The sequence below is a fragment of the Trichosporon asahii genome (assembly GCF_000293215.1).
Source record: "Trichosporon asahii var. asahii CBS 2479 unplaced genomic scaffold scaffold00051, whole genome shotgun sequence".
NCBI classification, from domain to species: domain Eukaryota; kingdom Fungi; phylum Basidiomycota; class Tremellomycetes; order Trichosporonales; family Trichosporonaceae; genus Trichosporon; species Trichosporon asahii.
Window position 1 is genome coordinate 230,511 of NW_014040873.1, and position 16,547 is coordinate 247,057.

At 60.4% G+C, this 16,547-nt stretch overlaps 7 protein-coding genes across 7 annotated transcripts; 2 read left to right on the plus strand and 5 right to left on the minus strand.

Annotated features, from left to right (window-relative positions):
* Positions 1–204: 204 nt before the first annotated feature.
* A1Q1_02485 (uncharacterized protein) lies at positions 205–2,044 on the minus strand (the record flags this gene model as incomplete). Its single annotated transcript, XM_014323747.1, has 2 exons — positions 205–1,411; positions 1,455–2,044. The coding sequence occupies 2 exons, from the start codon at positions 2,042–2,044 to the stop codon at positions 205–207; spliced, it is 1,797 nt and encodes a 598-aa protein (XP_014179222.1).
* A 1,558-nt stretch (positions 2,045–3,602) lies between these two features.
* A1Q1_02486 (eukaryotic translation initiation factor 2 subunit alpha) lies at positions 3,603–4,612 on the plus strand (the record flags this gene model as incomplete). Its single annotated transcript, XM_014323748.1, has 3 exons — positions 3,603–3,635; positions 3,684–3,737; positions 3,809–4,612. The coding sequence occupies 3 exons, from the start codon at positions 3,603–3,605 to the stop codon at positions 4,610–4,612; spliced, it is 891 nt and encodes a 296-aa protein (XP_014179223.1).
* Positions 4,613–4,794: 182 nt separating this feature from the next.
* On the minus strand, positions 4,795–6,893 carry A1Q1_02487 (methionine-tRNA ligase; the record flags this gene model as incomplete). Its single annotated transcript, XM_014323749.1, has 5 exons — positions 4,795–4,800; positions 5,028–5,995; positions 6,084–6,396; positions 6,461–6,654; positions 6,704–6,893. 5 exons carry the CDS (start codon positions 6,891–6,893, stop codon positions 4,795–4,797), a joined length of 1,671 nt encoding a protein of 556 aa, XP_014179224.1.
* A 340-nt stretch (positions 6,894–7,233) lies between these two features.
* Positions 7,234–9,939, plus strand: A1Q1_02488 (tetrahydrofolylpolyglutamate synthase; the record flags this gene model as incomplete). The annotated part of the gene is made up of 4 exons (XM_014323750.1): positions 7,234–7,675; positions 7,793–9,005; positions 9,181–9,524; positions 9,647–9,939. The coding sequence occupies 4 exons, from the start codon at positions 7,234–7,236 to the stop codon at positions 9,937–9,939; spliced, it is 2,292 nt and encodes a 763-aa protein (XP_014179225.1).
* Positions 9,940–10,437: 498 nt separating this feature from the next.
* A1Q1_02489 (acetyltransferase) lies at positions 10,438–12,017 on the minus strand (the record flags this gene model as incomplete). The annotated part of the gene is made up of 4 exons (XM_014323751.1): positions 10,438–10,658; positions 10,860–11,054; positions 11,110–11,254; positions 11,529–12,017. 4 exons carry the CDS (start codon positions 12,015–12,017, stop codon positions 10,438–10,440), a joined length of 1,050 nt encoding a protein of 349 aa, XP_014179226.1.
* Positions 12,018–12,273: 256 nt separating this feature from the next.
* Positions 12,274–13,504, minus strand: A1Q1_02490 (uncharacterized protein; the record flags this gene model as incomplete). Its single annotated transcript, XM_014323752.1, has 5 exons — positions 12,274–12,438; positions 12,512–12,735; positions 12,939–13,052; positions 13,103–13,252; positions 13,375–13,504. The coding sequence occupies 5 exons, from the start codon at positions 13,502–13,504 to the stop codon at positions 12,274–12,276; spliced, it is 783 nt and encodes a 260-aa protein (XP_014179227.1).
* Positions 13,505–13,863: 359 nt separating this feature from the next.
* On the minus strand, positions 13,864–16,547 carry A1Q1_02491 (two-component sensor molecule; the record flags this gene model as incomplete). The annotated part of the gene is made up of 2 exons (XM_014323753.1): positions 13,864–15,579; positions 16,047–16,547. The coding sequence occupies 2 exons, from the start codon at positions 16,545–16,547 to the stop codon at positions 13,864–13,866; spliced, it is 2,217 nt and encodes a 738-aa protein (XP_014179228.1).

Here is a 16,547-nt window from a genome sequence, read left to right on the forward strand (position 1 = left end):
TACACTTGTTGTATAATACCGTACGTCCGCGGAGGTTGTAATGTTATGCACGGTTACGAGATAAGGAACTAACGCGCAGATGCATACTGATGCGGAGACACTGTTACTTATGCAGGGTAATAGGAGATCGTCCGTGAGCGAGGGGCAAGGATAAGGTCATCGCGGATGAGTGACAGATGGGCAGGAGCATGTGATGGGATATGGCTAGTCCGTGGCGTACAGCTCCGTCCACAGCTTCCATTCAGCGGAGGAGATGGGCTTGCCGCGCCCGACGTCTCGGCGCGAGTCGAGGTAGCGGATATCGGCAACGATCTTCATGTGGCGACTGTCATCCTCGTCCTCCTCGACGAGGCTGAAGTAGTTGACGTCCCTTACTTCGCGACGGGGCATGTCCTCGTAGGCACAACCGATGAGGGTGCGACGGGGGATTGGGGCAGGAGGAGGAGTGGCGTTGTCGGCGTTTCCAATCTGGGGAGGAGTTTCGGTCCCGATGGAGGTGTTCTGCGCTTGGGCGTCGTGCTGTTGATCCAGTTGATCCTGCACGCCGCCGACCGCGGGGGCGGTCGTGGACTGGTCCGGCTCAGGCTCCGGTGTCGTCGCCGCGCTTGACTCCTCATCCTCCGTGTCGCCATCGACCCTCCCAGCGTCCACCACATCGATACGCACGTCCTGACCAGCAAACCTCTCCATGAGGGCCTGGAAGACGCCCCACTTTTGCGCCGGCCGCTTCGCCCAGCCCGTGAACGAGCGCCAGCTAGGGTCCAAGCCCTTAGGACATCCCTCGAGTCCGCACACGACCACGATCCTCTCCAGCGGGGCGGTGACGAGCGATGTGTCGAGGAGGGCGTCGGGGTGCATCCCCTCGAGGCTGAGGATGAGAGTGGTGAAGTCGCCTGCGATGGCGGGTACATGGAAGGCCATGTGCTTCTCGTGCTCGAGGGCCCAGTGCTGCTTGCCGTCGGTGGTACGGCTGTCGATGTCGACAGCAGAAGAGGTCGAAGCAGGGAGTGGGAAGGGAACCTCGCGGAGCTCGGCGAGGAGCTCCTCACGCTCATCGCGGCGCTCGAGCCTCGGCCTGGTGCGCAGAATAACAGTCTTCACGCTCGAGGGGAGGATGCCTGCGATTTCGGTTGCGCCACCGCCACTGGCGTCGACCTTCAAGCAGTCGAGCACGACCGTCTCGAGCGTGCACTCGACGTCAGTGGGGAAGACGTAGTTCGCCGCAGTGGTCAACTCCCACACCTCTTGTCTTGGGTCGACTTCGATTTGTTCTGTATCGTCCTCGACGTCATCTGGCTCCTCTCCGTCGGCAGCCTCCTCCTCCGAGGGGAAGCGGGGCGGAAGGGTCAGATGGTTCAACGTACTGGCCCTTAGCCTCTGTCGGGTGAGCGCGATGCGCGGAGTCCTCCTCCTGAGGTGTCGGTGCGAGGCTGGGGGATGGAGTAAAGTCCCACGGAGTGCTCTTAGCGTCCTCGGGCTCATCGCCATCGGTATCGCTACCAGCCTCTGATACCGGCTGCGACTCGTGGACGTTGTCGTCCTCCTCCACTTCCGCAGGCTCCGCAGCCTCTTCGGGGCAGCCGCAAACCCAGCGAAGGGCAGCCACAGCACGACGCACGGGAAGTGTCACGGTACGGATGCCCGTGAAGCGTTTGCCGGGGTGCGGATCGGTCCACCATCCAGCCGTGGTGAGAGTATATGATCCGGTCGTTGACAGGACGACGATGTCCTGGCGAATGTCCTCACGCTCAGTCGGGCGAAGGAGAAGGTGGCCAACCTTACGGATGAGGTGGATCCTGACAGCGGCGGCAAAACCCTTGTGGGTGACGGCCAACTGGTGGAGAGTGTCGAGGTCAGCTGAGGCGACGATCGATGCCTGCACGATCGAGCTCGAGATCATAGCAGGGCCAGTACCGTGGGGCGGACTCGTGAGGGCTACAGAAGCCGAGGGCAAGGAGTTGCCAGGAAAGTGGTGAGGGCCGGAGGTGTTAGGATGACGTCCACCAAGGCAGAAGGGGAGGTCATCGAGCGACCGGGTGCGCATCGTGCCTCCGACAACTGAGATAGGTGAAGGATCACTGACGGCGGAAGGACGGACAGGTGGTGAACGAAAGAGCTACAGGCGACGGGATGGAAGAAGAGAATGAACAGGTGACGTGGTGCTCTGATGTGGGTATAGATGGAAGGGGGCGAGCTCGCGCGCAGTGTGACCTTATCCACAGCTTTGCTCATCACCTTGCACCCACACACAGCACACCCTCGGCTGCCCTCGATGTGAGAACGCGGTCGCGTGCACCCGTTACATCGCAGTCGCTGAACAAAGAAGCTAGCTCATTACTGAATTGCTTAGCTGTCACCGGGAACACGGTAGTTGGGGGTAGCGCCGGGGAGGGCTCCGCTGAAGAACTGCGAAGATATGGTAGTGGCAAACGCCGATCCCGCCACTGGAGCTGGAACCAAACAAACCCACTGCGCTTTCAGACTCCGTGTTCCTCCCATTGTGTCCCGCCCTTACCAGTGCAGCAGAATCCCTGTGGTTGGGTCAGACGACAATGGACAGCAACTGATGGCCTGTAGAACTGGTGATGCACAATGAGAGTCATGGAACGGAGAGCAGAGAACGAGCGACGGAATAAGGCGGCTGTCCACCATCATGTCAGCGATCCCGCCACAAGTCCCGCACTTAGACTGCGCTTACAAGTAGTGCAACATTTCAACATGTAATGTAGCTACTAGAGACAAAGACAAGCCTGAAGAGTGCATGACCGAGCCCGCAAATGCCTGCGCAGCTTCGAGAGCAGTTCGCAGACCCCCTGCGACTGGTGAACTCTTCAGCATCGGAGCCAGGACTGATGATCCGACAGCTTGCTGAGGGCCCTTCGCCATTAGGGAACCGCAGAAACCGTGACCAGCTGCGACCAGCCACTGCACTAGCGGACTCGGCCATGAGGAAGCCAACATCAACTCTGCACCACAAACCCTCGGCTAAGGTGAGTACTGCGGGCGTACATGGCCAGCAGGAACAAGCAGTAGGCTGAGGATACGGCTTGGTATTGTTTGGTGCTGGAAGTCAGTCACAAGTGCAACCAGACAGCGTCTCCTTTCCACATTCAACTGCGATGCTGAGCACAACATCATCTGCCACTCGATAGCATCTGCAACCTTTTCCTTACATGCATTGACCATATCGCGATGCGTAAGAGGCAGCATGATCGAGAAGCTCTCTTGCATGAAGCAACCTTGTCAGCTGTCACGTGACCTTGTCCTTGTGCCACACAACGTGCCAACCACGGCGTTCGGGCATTGCCACGTGCAGGCTGGACTTTTGGACTCGAGCAGCAGCGACGCCGGCGAGGGGCGCTAGGCTTTTGTTCGACGGCGACAGCGACATCGACAACGACACACCTCCCCAACCAGGTTCTCCTTACCCACATCTAAAACAGGCAGGAAGACGTCCTACGGCCTGATATCCGACTCGCCCATCCCCGCCAGTCGCGACTAGATCCACCCGAAACACTCAGCAAGCAAGAGTCTGTCTCTCGTTCGCTGCGTCACCTTCATCTCATCGACCCCTTCCTCCCCTCCACACATCCTCCGCCACCATGGTTCGCTTCTACGAGAACAAGTACCCCGAGGTTTGTGCTAGCAAGCACAGAGAAAGCAGCTAACAACAGGTTGACCAGCTGGTCATGGTCCAGGTCCAGTCCATTGAGGACATGGGTGCCTACGTCAAGCTGGTGAGATGACCCGAGCGGACCGCGCGCGGCGGTCCCTTTTGTTCGAAGCGCATACAGCTAATGCGATACAGCTCGAGTACGACGGTATTGAGGGAATGATCCTGCTTTCCGAGCTCTCTCGACGACGTATCCGTTCGGTTCAGAAGTTAATCCGTGTCGGACGTAACGAGGTTGTGGTTGTTATGCGTGTGGACCCCGACAAGGGATACATCGACCTGTCGAAGCGTAGGGTGTCTGCTGAGGAGGTCGTCAAGTGCGAGGAGCAGTACGAGAAGGGACGTGCGGTCGACTCGATCCTCACGCAGGTTGCGAAGCGTCGCAACGTCCCCACCGAGAGCCTGTACGAGCAGATTGCCTGGCCCCTGCAGCGCAAATACGGACATGCCTACGAAGCATTCAAGCTGTCGATTCAGGAGCCCGAGGTTGTCTTTGGTCCTCTCGAGATTGAGCCCGACACCCTTGCCGAGCTCAAGCACACGATCGCGCGCCGCCTGACGCCCAAGCCGGTCAAGGTCCGTGCCGACATTGAGGTCCGATGCTTCGCGTACAACGGTATCGAGGCTATCCGCAAGGCCCTCAAGGCCGGTGAGGCTCTATCGACCGAGGCCGTTCCCATCAAGGTCCGCCTCGTCGCCCCGCCTCTCTACGTCATGAGCACGACATCAACGGACAAGAGCGCCGCGATCGAGACGATGGAGAAGGCCGTCGAGGCCATCAACCAGACCATCACCGAGGAGAAGGGTGACATGCTCGTCAAGATGGCCCCCAAGGTTGTCAGCGAGACCGAGGATGCCGAGCTCAAGGCCCTCATGGAGGAGTTCGAGCAGGCCAACATGGACGTTGCGGGCGACGACGACTCGGACGAGGAGGATTAGACGCACTAGACGGTGGTACGACGGATCATACAGCATGTGGACGCAGTAGATGCATGTGCGCCTGGCGCACTTACACTAGTGACAGCGAGCGCGGCGAGCGTGGTAACGAAGTGACGCGACGACCGTGGAGCAAGCCTGTGCACATGAGATAGACAGTGCAGCAGAGGCTACAGTGACATCAGTCAGGTCTGCGAGGTCAGAGAGGTCAGTCAGAGCCGTCCATGAGCCTGTGGCAGAGATGTGATGCAATGCATAGATGATGATGATTGTCCTATTCTAACGTTTACTCCTGCTTCTTAGCCTCCCTCGCCCTCCGCTCCGCTTTCTTCTTCTCCTTCTCGCGCTTCGCCTGCGCGCGCTGGAACTCCTTCAGCTGCCTCTCCTTCTCCTTCTCCGCGGCGCGGTCAACCTTGACCTTATCGTCGATACGGGGGAAGAGAGTCGTGCCCTTGAACTTCTTGCCTGCCTCCTCGAGCCTGCGCTTCATCTCGACGACATCAAGCTCTCCGTTCCACTGTGCGTCCTTCCACCCGCGCTCGTCGGCGGGCACGCCGAGACGGTCTAGGAGCTCCTCGCTCTTGCCCGGAATGATGGGGCGGGAGAGAATACCCACGTTGCGGAGGGTGGCGTACGCGTACGCCATCTCACGCGTCGTGTTGGTCTTGGCCCACGGCTCGTTGTCGGAGAAGAAGCGGTTCGCATCCGCCAGCGCGGCCTCGAGCGCGCCGACAGCGGCCGTGAGCTCGTATCCCTCGAACCGCCGCTCGATCGCCTCCGGCAGCACCGAGAGCGTCGCGTCCATGTCCGCGTCGCGCTCAAAGGACTCTCCGACGCCGGCGAGAAGCTTGGGGGCCAGAATGCGCTGGACCAGGTTTCCGAGCTGCGCGCCCAGCTTTGCATGCGCCTTTGATAGCTCGCCGGCGCTGTAGTCGCTGTCCCCCTCCAGACTTCCACCCGAACGCATGAGGTACCACCGCACCGCGTCGGGGCCGTAGTGGTCCATGGCCGCGATGGGGTCGACGACGTTTCCCCTCGATTTGGACATTTTCGCGTTGCCCATCGTCCAGTGAGCATGGGCGAGGACTCGCTTAGGAAGGGGCAGCTTGGCCGCGCTGAGGAGCGCGGGCCAGTGCAGGGCGTGGAAGCGGATGATGTCCTTGCCCACGACGTGCATGTCGGCAGGCCAGGCGGGCATCTCGCCCGGGAAACCGGCGACGGTGAGATAGTTGATCAAGGCGTCGACCCAGACATAGATCGTCTGGCTCGGGTCGCCGGGGACGGGCACGCCCCACTTCACACGAGAGGCCGGACGCGAGATGGACAGCTCGCCCATGCCGTCGACTTGCCGGGCAATGTTGGCGTGCATCGGCCAGGGGTGCACCGCTGCTGCGTCAGCTGTCGTTCGGCACCACGGCGTGTCTTGCGCGTAAGCGGCCCACCCAACTTAGGAGCCGCCATCTAGCCGACTCACCTTCATCACGCTGCAGCCACTCGCGCAGCTGGTCCTTGTAGTCGCCCAGACGGAACTTCCAGTTCTCCTCCTCAGACCACACGACCTCGTTGCCCGTCTCGGTCGCGATCATCTTGCCGTCGTCGGCCTTCTCGATCTGCTGCTCGCTGTAGAAGCACTCGTCGCTGACAGAGTACCACCCCTCATGCGTGCCCTTGTACACGGAGCCGGATGCCTTGAGACGCGCCCAGAACGCGTCCACGGCCGCGTAGTGCCGCTCCTCGGATGTACGCACAAAGTCGGTGTAGCCCGTCTCGGCCTTGTCGGCGAGGTTCTGGGGTCAGCTGCACCGTCCTCGTAGAGCAGCAGAAGGTGGGGAGGAAGAGCAGGAAACTCACTCGGAACCGCTGCGACACCTCGTCACAGAACTCCTTCTCACTCATTCCACCCTTCGCCGCCGCCTGCTGAATCTTCATGCCGTGCTCGTCCGTGCCGGTGCTGAAGAGGACGGGACGGTCGGGATGGCGCAGCGCCGAGAACCGCGCAAACGTGTCCGTCAGCACCATGCTGTGCAGGTGGCCGATGTGCGGGGCTGGCGTCAGCTTGAGAGCCCAATATGACAGCTATCGCTAGCAACTTACACGCGTTAACATAGAAGATCGGGGTCGTGACCATGAACGGCTTGTCGTCTCCGGGCGCGGGGGTGAAGAACGACTCGGGCTCGCGCTGCTGCGTCTTGGAGCTGGCGGTCGAGTTCCATCTCCGTAAGGCGGGGGAACCAGTCCGCGGCTGGAGCCTCACGGCCGCCATGCGCGGGACAAGGAGCCTCATGATCGTTGTTGTCGTTGGTGTCTGTCCGATCGACGACCGGCTGATCATATCGCGCGAGGCCGACTCGGGCGTTCCCGACTTTTGAGCTCTCCCAGGGTCGTCGCTTGTTTCTCCGTCTTGAGCCCCGCATACAGCACGTGATGGCCTCCACTCTCCTCGACTCCACCACTCGATGGTTAGATTCAGGCACCAGGGGCATCGGTGGAAGCGTGATCGATAACCTCATCCCAAGCCGTCCAAGCACCTACGAATTTCCGAGTCGACCAGTCCCCTCGGCCGTATTTCCTGCTTTGCTCCTCTGTTCGTGACTGAACTTTCCATGCTCCCCTCGCTCGTCAGGATGGCGCAACGCACACGCACTTACTCGGTAAGCTTTGCGGATCTTCGGCCAGCTGACAAGACAGGAAGCCATCCGGCTGCTCAACACTTGCCAGTCGAATGCCGCGACGTGAGTCATCCGCCCCGGTCGCCGTCGAGTGCCGCCGAGTACCGATACCCGTCTTTGACCTGTCGAGGGTCGGATAGCACTCCAACAGATCTCTCATACAGGCTGTTTCGCTCCTGGGCCTTAGCTGACAGCAGCATCGAGGCGATCCGCAAGAGCGGCGGGAGGCTGAATGAGTGGGGCATCAAGGAGATGCTCGACTACCTCCGACGTATCGGATACAAGCCGGACGACCTGAACAAGCTGAACGTTGTGCACATCACGGGAACGAAGGGCAAGGGCTCGACGAGTGCTTTCGCCGAGCGCATTCTGCGCGATCAGCTCGGCGGCAAGATTGGTAAGTCCGCCGCTGGCTCCCTGATCCTACCGTCATGAACGGCCACCCCTCCACTCTTCTGTCTACTTTTTCCACGTTGCTGGGCTTGGAGACGATCAGGCATCAGCTAACTACCAGGCCTCTACACCTCTCCGCACCTCTGCGCCGTCCGCGAGCGTATCCGCGTGAACGGCGAGCCGCTCTCCGAGGAGGAGTTCGCCAAGTACTTCTTCGAGGTGTGGGAGCGCCTCGAAGCGGACCCGAAGACGTTGACGGAGCACACTCCCCAGTTCCCGATCTACTTCCGTCTTCTGACGCTGCTCGCCTTCCACGCCTTCCTCTCTCTCGGCGTCGACGCCACGGTGCTCGAGGTCGGTATCGGGGGCACGTACGACAGCACGAACATTGCCCCGAAGCCGATCGTGACGGGCGTGTCAGCGCTGGGACTGGACCACACGGCGGTGCTGGGCAACGCGATCGAGGAGATTGCCCGCAACAAGGGCGGAATCTACAAGCCCGGCGTGCCTGCGCTCTCGGTGCCGCAGGAGCAGGGCGGCGAGGTCCTCAAGGAGTGTGCCGAGAAGGTTGGCGCGCCGTTCGAGGTCGTCCCCATCATCCCGCCTACGCCTCTCGGCCTCCCCGGCGCACACCAGCGGATCAATGCCTCCCTCGCCGTCGGGCTCGCCAAGTCCTTCCTCGCGTCGGCGGGCAAGCCCGTCCCGGACGCAGATGAGCCCCTCCCCGCCTCCTTCGTCAAGCCCCTGGCCGAGACGAAGTGGCCCGGCCGCTGCCAGTCCGTCGGCGACGGGGCGGTCACCTGGCTCCTGGACGGCGCGCACACTGTCGAGTCCCTGACGTCGTGTGGCGAGTGGGCCTGGTCTTCAGCCACGGCCGGGGCCGTGGGCCCCAACGACCCGCGCCCGCCGACGCCCAACGTGCTCGTGTTCAACTGTTCCGGAGGACGCGCGGGGGAGACGCTGTTGGGCGCTCTGCTCGACGCGGGGGCCAAGACGGCAGGCCTCAGTCGCGAGGAACTCGGGGCTACGTTCCAGAAGGTCATCTTCTGCACCAACGTCACGTACTCGAGCGGCGAGTTTAAGGGCGACCTCACCGCGCACGCGATTGATCCCAACGACCTCAGCGCGCTCGCAACGCAGACCCAGCTCGCTGAGGCTTGGCGCAAGGTCAATCCTGACTATAAGGGGGAGGTGCACGTCGTGCCGTCTATTGAGCACGCGGTCAAGATCGTGAGGGACACGAAGGGCACGCCCGCTGCTCTCGTCGCGGGCAGCCTGCACCTTGTTGGTGGCGTCATGGAGGTCGCTGGACTGCAGGGCGCCCTCTCCATGGTGTAGACGTGCCCCTTTGACGGCAACTCTTCGTCTTATCGCAAAAGCATAGGTTCTTATTCAACTGTAGAAATTGTAACGAAATCGTAGACCTTCAACTGTCATGCATACAGGCTAGCACTAGATTTGAGACTTGGATACACACATATGGCTATCATCACTTCATTGCACACTTAGGCGAGGGGGGACACACAGGGACTTTGGACGGAAGGACGTGGCGGCGGGCGAGGCAACGACCTTACTCTCAGTCGTCAAACTGCACGTCGAAGCTGCCATCGGTCGGCGTCTCCTCCGAGGTGGGGCTCGACTCCCAGCGTCCAACGCCGCGAAGACCGGTGAGCTCGCCGCTGTCTGTCAGCTGGGCATAAGAGCGGCAAACTTACGTCGCAGTATCGGTCAGGACAAAGACGTTGGTGACCAAGCGGCCGGTCCAGGTGCCCCAGACGGTGAGGGCGACGGTGCCTGTGCGGCCGAGGATGGAGCCCGTGAAGAGCTGCTGTCCGGCTGGGTGTTAGCTACAGGTCAACAGATTTCCAGCTGAGCGGGGAGCTGCGCGGTGGACTGCTGAAGACAAACTCGGACAGCAGAACAGTGGCTGCGGTGGCAGGAGAATGAGTGGGTATCTGAGCTGAACTCACCCCAGTCCGCGTCGCCCATCTCGTTGCAGGGCGTCTTCTGGTTCACGTCGGGGTCGTGGTACGTCCTGCTGTCAGCTTCTACGTGGCGTTGCCCAGCTCAACGGCAGGTCACTCACATGACATAAGTGCCCACACCGGTTCCCTCCATGTCGCCGGTCCACTTTGCGTCGTGCTTGGCGACGACTTGGCGCAGGTGCAGTCTGTCCCCCACGCTGGTCAGAGTGTCCTCCTCGGTCCAGTTGGGCGTGTAGAACTGGAACTTGACTGCGCATTAGCTGGGCAACAAGAGAAGAGCTGACCAGTCTTCTTCTTCGATGGGTCGAGGTTCGCCGCGCTGTACGACTTGCACTCTTGTTCGGGCTGGGACATGGTGATGGCTGTGCTCAAGACGGGTTGTGCAGGAGGATGTCAGTCAGTGTGGAAGGAATGGGTGAGTGAATGACTGGGCGAAGGGGAGAGGCGAACATAGTTGCCAGTACTTTATGTCTTCCCCCGTCTACAGCTTGACTGCGAGGGAAGGGGTTAGTCAACTCGACTGTGCACCATGGTGTCAAGACGAAACTGCCAAGGTTGCTGATCGGCCGCAGTCCAGATCCCATTCCGTCACTGCGCCCGATAAGAGTTGCGCTAATAATCTCCCATGGCGATTTGGTACATGTGCACTCTTGTTATTCTCACTTCTGAACTTATGACGGATATGACGGTGGTCCAGTCATCCTCACCGGCCTCACGTCATTTGCCCTGCTAACTGTGCTTGAGATAGTGGAGATACGGAGATGCGGAAATGAGAAGAGGACTATGCGAATGTCGCCTCCACCGCCCCCTCAAATGCACCAGGTGTCGGATCCGAGCCCTCAAGCTCCGTCGTGCCCGTCAGACCCTCGAGCTGCCCCGTCCCCGTCTCGGGGAGGAAGGTCCAGGTCGACACCATGCGCTTCCCGTCGAAGATGCCGACCTGGTTGATCGCGATCGACCCCTCGGCACCCCCGAGCTTGCCAGTGAAGTACGCTTGGCCGGCTGGGTTGTCAGCTAGAGTCGTCGGGGCAAAAAAGCTGCGCCCCCCACTCCTTTTCTCAGCACAATGAATGCAGCTGCTCTGACCACGATCATCAGGACGGCCGAAGCTAGCGTCCAGAGTGTTATGGGAGAAGGGGATGAATCGACAGATCGACAGAAGAGATGTGAAGGACAAGGAGGGAAGCGCTCGCTCCGACTCACCAAAGTCATTCGGCTTGTGCCCGTTCGCCAGCTGCTTCCCATACGCCGTCATGACGAGGGTACAGTGCGCCTTGCCCTGCATCTCGCCCGTGAAGGAGAGATCGAACGAGCCCACAATGTGCGACCCGGGCACCGGCGTCGCGGGACTGGTCACCTGTGTACAGTGCCAGTTGCTCGTCTTGGACACGAAGTGGACTGGGGCGTTAGCTTCGGCGGCTGGTTGCCAGCTAAAAAGGTGGGTTGTGCTCACATTTCCTGCTCGTCATTGTCGTTGTGCTGCTTCGTAACTGTCTCGTGAGGATGGAAGTGCAAGTGGAAAGGAATGCCCAGAACTCGCAGCTGAGCAGCTCGGTCAGTGCGGCCATACCGGGACGAGGTTGCGTCATCTGATTGTCCTGGACCGAACAGTCATGTGCTGTCCTCACCAACGGACACGCGGTCCTTCCTTCCTCTACGAAACACGTGTCCGCCGTGCACCCGATCTCCTCCTGTAGGCTCTTGCACGTCGCTGTCGACGGTAGCAACACAAGCAAAAAGGCTAGCTAGATGCATGTGGGCTACAAGTCTACAATGGTGCCGGGGGGTCGTGTGAACCTAACGCTTGGGGCACGATCAAAGGGCCCCATCAGCTGATAAGCGTTATCAGTCTTTATCTAAGTCCCCCCGTACCCTTTTGAGGTGCAGGAGTGGGAACGGATCGCCCTGCGTGTCTCGTTCCGAGCGGCCGACGACCGCAAACCCCCGGCTCTTGTAGAATCCCAGTGCAGCAGGATTCTGCTCGTTCACGTCCACGAGCACGGTGCTGTTACCCTTCGCAGCGTCCTCGAGCAGCTGGGTGCCGATGCCTCTACCGAAGGCAGAGGGGTCTACGAAGAGCATCTCGATCGAAACCATCCTCTCGCAGTCAGTGGGCAGATCGGAATTTGTAGTAGGTGCCGAGGCTGATGCGTCGGGGACGGCACTCCCAATGAAGCCGACTATCCGGTCGTCGTCGATGGCGACTGTGAGTCGGACATGGTCGAGGTACGTCGGGACGGCTTGCGCTATTCTGTCGACATCGGCGGCGGTGAGGAAGTCGTGTGTAGCCTCCACACTCCGCCGCCATACCATCATAATGGAGGGGTGATCACTCAGCGCGGCTGACCGGAGCTGAACCATGTCGGTGGATGGAGAGATAGCAAATTCGGCGTTCATCTCTGTTCTCATTTCGGCGCACAGATCAGATCTACCCTGCGGCCGTTGTCTCCCTGAGTCTTCCGTCTCCCATGAACGCCTCCAGCGCAGAAAGGCAGCATCCAATGCATAGTCGATAGAAATTCCGTTGCAATGATTATGGATACCGGGACATTAAGCTGACACTGTGCACATCCGAACCTAGACTCCCAGGCTCGCCGAGAACACCCTGTGGACACTCCTACCGCTTCAGCGGCACGAGCTTCTCCCCTTCCTCCTTCCATCCAATCTTGGCCAGATACTTGTCAACACTCGACTCGAACACCTGATCAGCGTTTTCGCGGATAAAACGGTGCGGCCACGTCGAGCTCGCCTGCCGGAACTTCACCTTGTGCTCGCGGAGAACCTGTCGGATCTTAATGACAGCCTCCGGCTCGAGCGGGATCTGCCGTCAGCTAGACAATGCCTTTCAAGCTCACCCAGTTCGGCGCACTCCAGATAAACGTGAAACCCCTCCTGTCTGCCTGAACCATAATCGTGTCTGCGGTCAGGAGCAGGCCGCCCTTTGTTTGCGAGTCCGCGTCCGGCTCCGCGTCCCGATCCCAATGCAAAACACTCGAGCCCGGGAAGTGCCCTGCGCACTGATACAGTCGCACGTTGGGGAGAAGCTGCTTCGTGCCAACCCAGAATTCGACTCGGTCGTCTGCGTCAATGTCACTCGCGCGGCGGAACCAGGTCCGGTCAGTGCCGTTGATGTACAGCGGCACCTTGAGGGCGCGCGACCACATGAGTGACGTCGAGAAGAACTGCTGTTAGCTGATTTCGACAAGCAGCAAACATCAGGACCTGAGGACAAGAGAATGAAGATAGAGCGATCAGATGTGTGAAGCCTGGCAGGTGACTCACGTGCGGGTGACTGATGGCGATCGCCTTCAGCGGTCGCTCGAGGTTGAGAAGCCATGCGGCCAGCGCAGGCGTCAGGAGAGCGGCGCAATCCCAAATCACAGAACCAGCTGCAGTCTGCAGGACAAATGCTGCTGTCAGCTACGAAGATCCAGAACGAAGCTTACGTGTCTGGTTAATCGCGAAACCTGGCGTTGTCTGGATCAGGTAGATTCGCTTGTCCTCGCGGTCCTGGAGCAGCTCGTTCTTTCGCTCCGCCATCAGCGCGCCGTGGAACGTCCACATCTGTCCGGAGCCGGGGACCCATTGCCGCGGGTCTTCGCAGATTGGGCCTGATGTCAGCTACTATGAAGGTGCGCTAGCTGCCTAGTCGAGCCCACAAGTGGTGCGGTTGTCGAGACGTGGAGGTCGAGGGCTTACCAGGGTGAGGGGGACTCACAATCCTTCCGCGGGGCGGGGTACTGCGTAGCGCACGTCACGCATATGGGCAGCTCGCCGCTAGCGCCGAGGACCTCGAGTACATGCGGCGGCGGGTGAGCCTTGGGGAGCTCGATGATGGTGTCGGCCATGGCGAAGCAAGCGTGCGGGTGGCGCGGGGGAGTGTGAGAAGACGAACGTTGGAAGCCGAAGAGGCGCAACAAGACGCCGATCTGAAACGGCCAGTGACGACATCGGCCCAAAAGGTGCGACGCTCGCTACAACGGAAGCAAGCTGGACTGTCCAATCGTCCAACTCGTGCGGAGGATGCGATGCTGCGAAGTTTTCTCATTGCACTGTCCGCCAATCGCATAAGGTCTGATGAGCTGACGCACAGAATGCATAACTTCTAACTACTGACTACTGACTATCTGAATTGACGAATGCCTAAAGAGTGTCCAAGAATGAATGTCTGATCTCAAGATCCTAGCTATACACAATGCTCGCGTCGCTAGACGCGGCTTCGAACCAGGTCGAGCTTCTCCCTGATCGCAGCAACGCTGACTGGCTTCGTGACGATAGCATCAGCGCCTGCCTGTTTGTACTCGTCCTGATCCTCCTGCAGGGCGTTACCAGTACAGCCGACAATGTACACGTCCCACTGGAGAGCGCGGATGGCTCTGGCCGTCTCGACGCCGCTCATGGCCGGCATCTGGTTATCGAGGAAGACAATGTCGATCGGGTTGCCGTCCTCATACGCCGCCTTCAGGACGCGCAGGGCCTCCATACCATTCCGGGCCAGAATCACTTGATGTCCGAGCCTGCGCACTGTGCGCATCATCAGGTCCCGCGTCAGCTCGTCATCGTCGACTACGAGCGTGTTCAGACCGATGCTGGAGGAGAGGCGAGGGACGTGCCGCACCGCACGTCGAATACTCGCACTTGCTAGAGGAGGGGCGGCGAGCCCACGGGGTGTGAGTGAACGGACGGAGCGACCGGAACGCACAGAACCAGTGAGCGGAATGTCCTCGCCGACGGCGGAGAGGCTCTCGCGGCGCTCGTAAGAGGAGCGGCTAGTCACACTCATGGGGAACCGAGGGTCCTCGCCCGGTCCGCACGGCGTAGTCGGGCTTCCGGGGAAGGTGAGGGGGAGACTCTCCTGTGGCGCATGCGTCGGCGCATCGTTGCTGAGCGGGAACGACATCTCAAACCAGAACGTGCTTCCGTGCCCAGGCTCGGAGTTCACTCCGAGTCGTCCTCCCGCGAGCTTGACAATCTGCGTGACGAGAGCAAGACCAAGACCGGAGCCCTTGCCGCCTTGTCGGCGCCCGATCTCGGTCTGCACATAAGGTGAGAAGAGCCGGTTACCCTGCATGTCGGCGAGCGAGAGACCGGCACCTGTATCATGCACTTCGACGCGAATCGAGACGTCGCTTCCCGGACGTGCGGGCGTGAGGGTGCCCGTGCTCTGTGAGCGCATGCGCGTACCCGCTGCAGCGCGTGGGTGCGTGTAGTCGGAGTGCAGCAGCTTGGTGACGAGGCGCACGCCACCTTGCTGCGTGAACTTGAAAGCGTTCGAGAGGAGGTTCGAGCACACCTGGCGCACGCGCAGTTCGTCGCCGACAATAGCGCCGAGAGCATCGATACGTTCGTCGAGCTCGATGTGGAATTCCAATCCCGCGGCTTCAGCCGCTGCACGGTGCAGGAGTGCTGCCTCGTTTACCGCACTGTGCAGAGAGAACGGAGCGCGGGAGAAAGCGAGGCGGCCATCCTCCATCTTGTTGAAGGAGAGCACGTCGTTGAGGACCTTCTCCATCAGGCGCATGCTCGAGTCGAGTCCGAGGATGAGGTCACGCTGGTCCGCCTGAAGTTCCAGGAACGCGCCCTCGGCGTGCAGGTTCGCGAGCGCCAAACGGGCTGTGTTCAGGGGAACGCGCACCTCGTGGAAGATGTAGGAGAAGAATTGGCGTTTGCTCTCGAGGGCGCGGCGTTCCATCTCCTGGGCAGCTTGAACGGCACGATACTGCGCCTTCAGCTGGGAGCGGAGGGTGAAGAGCTGCCGGTCGGCGCGCTCTCGGAAGAAGGCAGCCCAGACTAGGATGTGGTGGAACACGGTGGCTAGAATCACGTTGCGCCACATTGGCAAGTCGGCCTTAGGCTGGCCCACGAAAAGACCGGCCATGCCGACCGCCCAGGCGGTGATGCCGAAAAGATGCAGGGCGCGGTTCTGCAGGAGTGTCATCAAAGAGAATGTGGGGATGCCCGCAAGCAGGGCAAAGAAGTTGAGGAAGTTTCGCCCGCCGCATTGGGCAACTGCGCCGAAGAACTGAAGTCAGCCTCAAAGAAGATTGGAGACTCTCACGCCACACTGCCGGATCTCGATTGCGAGAATGAACGGCCAGCACCAGGTTGCACAGAGCAGAAGAATCTGGTACACCCACGGAGCGCGGACGTAGGTGTTGCACACGATCATGATGGGCAGGATCAGGTTGAAGGTCCCCGCAATGCCGAGGTATGACTACTGTCAGCTGTGGATGGAGGAGTTGCGCACGTAGTAGTTCCATGTGGTCCACCGCTTCGTGAACGCGATGGAGAGCACGGTCGACAAGCCAAGGAAGAAGGCACCGGCGCAGGCACCGGCCTTGCTCGTCTGCCATCGCTGGACGTCAGCCACATTGTAGATCACAAACGTACCTCGTGCTGGAAGGAGCGCTCCTGCGCTTTGTCGGGGAAGGACATGTATGCGAAGCTCTTGAAGAACGGAAACACGTTGTCCTTCAGTACACGCTGGCCCATGCAGAATGCACTTGCGGCGGCACCCTGGCCTACAGAGATCGAAGCAGCCCGGGCTGGCGGAGCCATCTCGGCAATCTCCCTCTCGCTCTCAATGTTGCTCTTCGGCTGTTGAGGGAGAAGCAGGTCGTTGTCGACGACGACCCACGTGAATTCGCCCTTGTAGTCATCGATGCTCCGGCGGGGCTTCTCCGCCAAATCCTCCAGCTCCTCGCCCCACGTCTTCTCTGTCAAAGTCTCGGATGCCGTCCATCGTGGGGTAAGGAAACGGTGCACAAAGGCACTAAAGGCCGAGCGCTGCACCGGCGGAGGCGAGGTATCGTCACAGGGTAGCGGGTCACCGACGGTCGTCCCCGCCCACTGCTCCTCGTCCGTGTCGTTGCGACGCCCCGTCCACCGCAT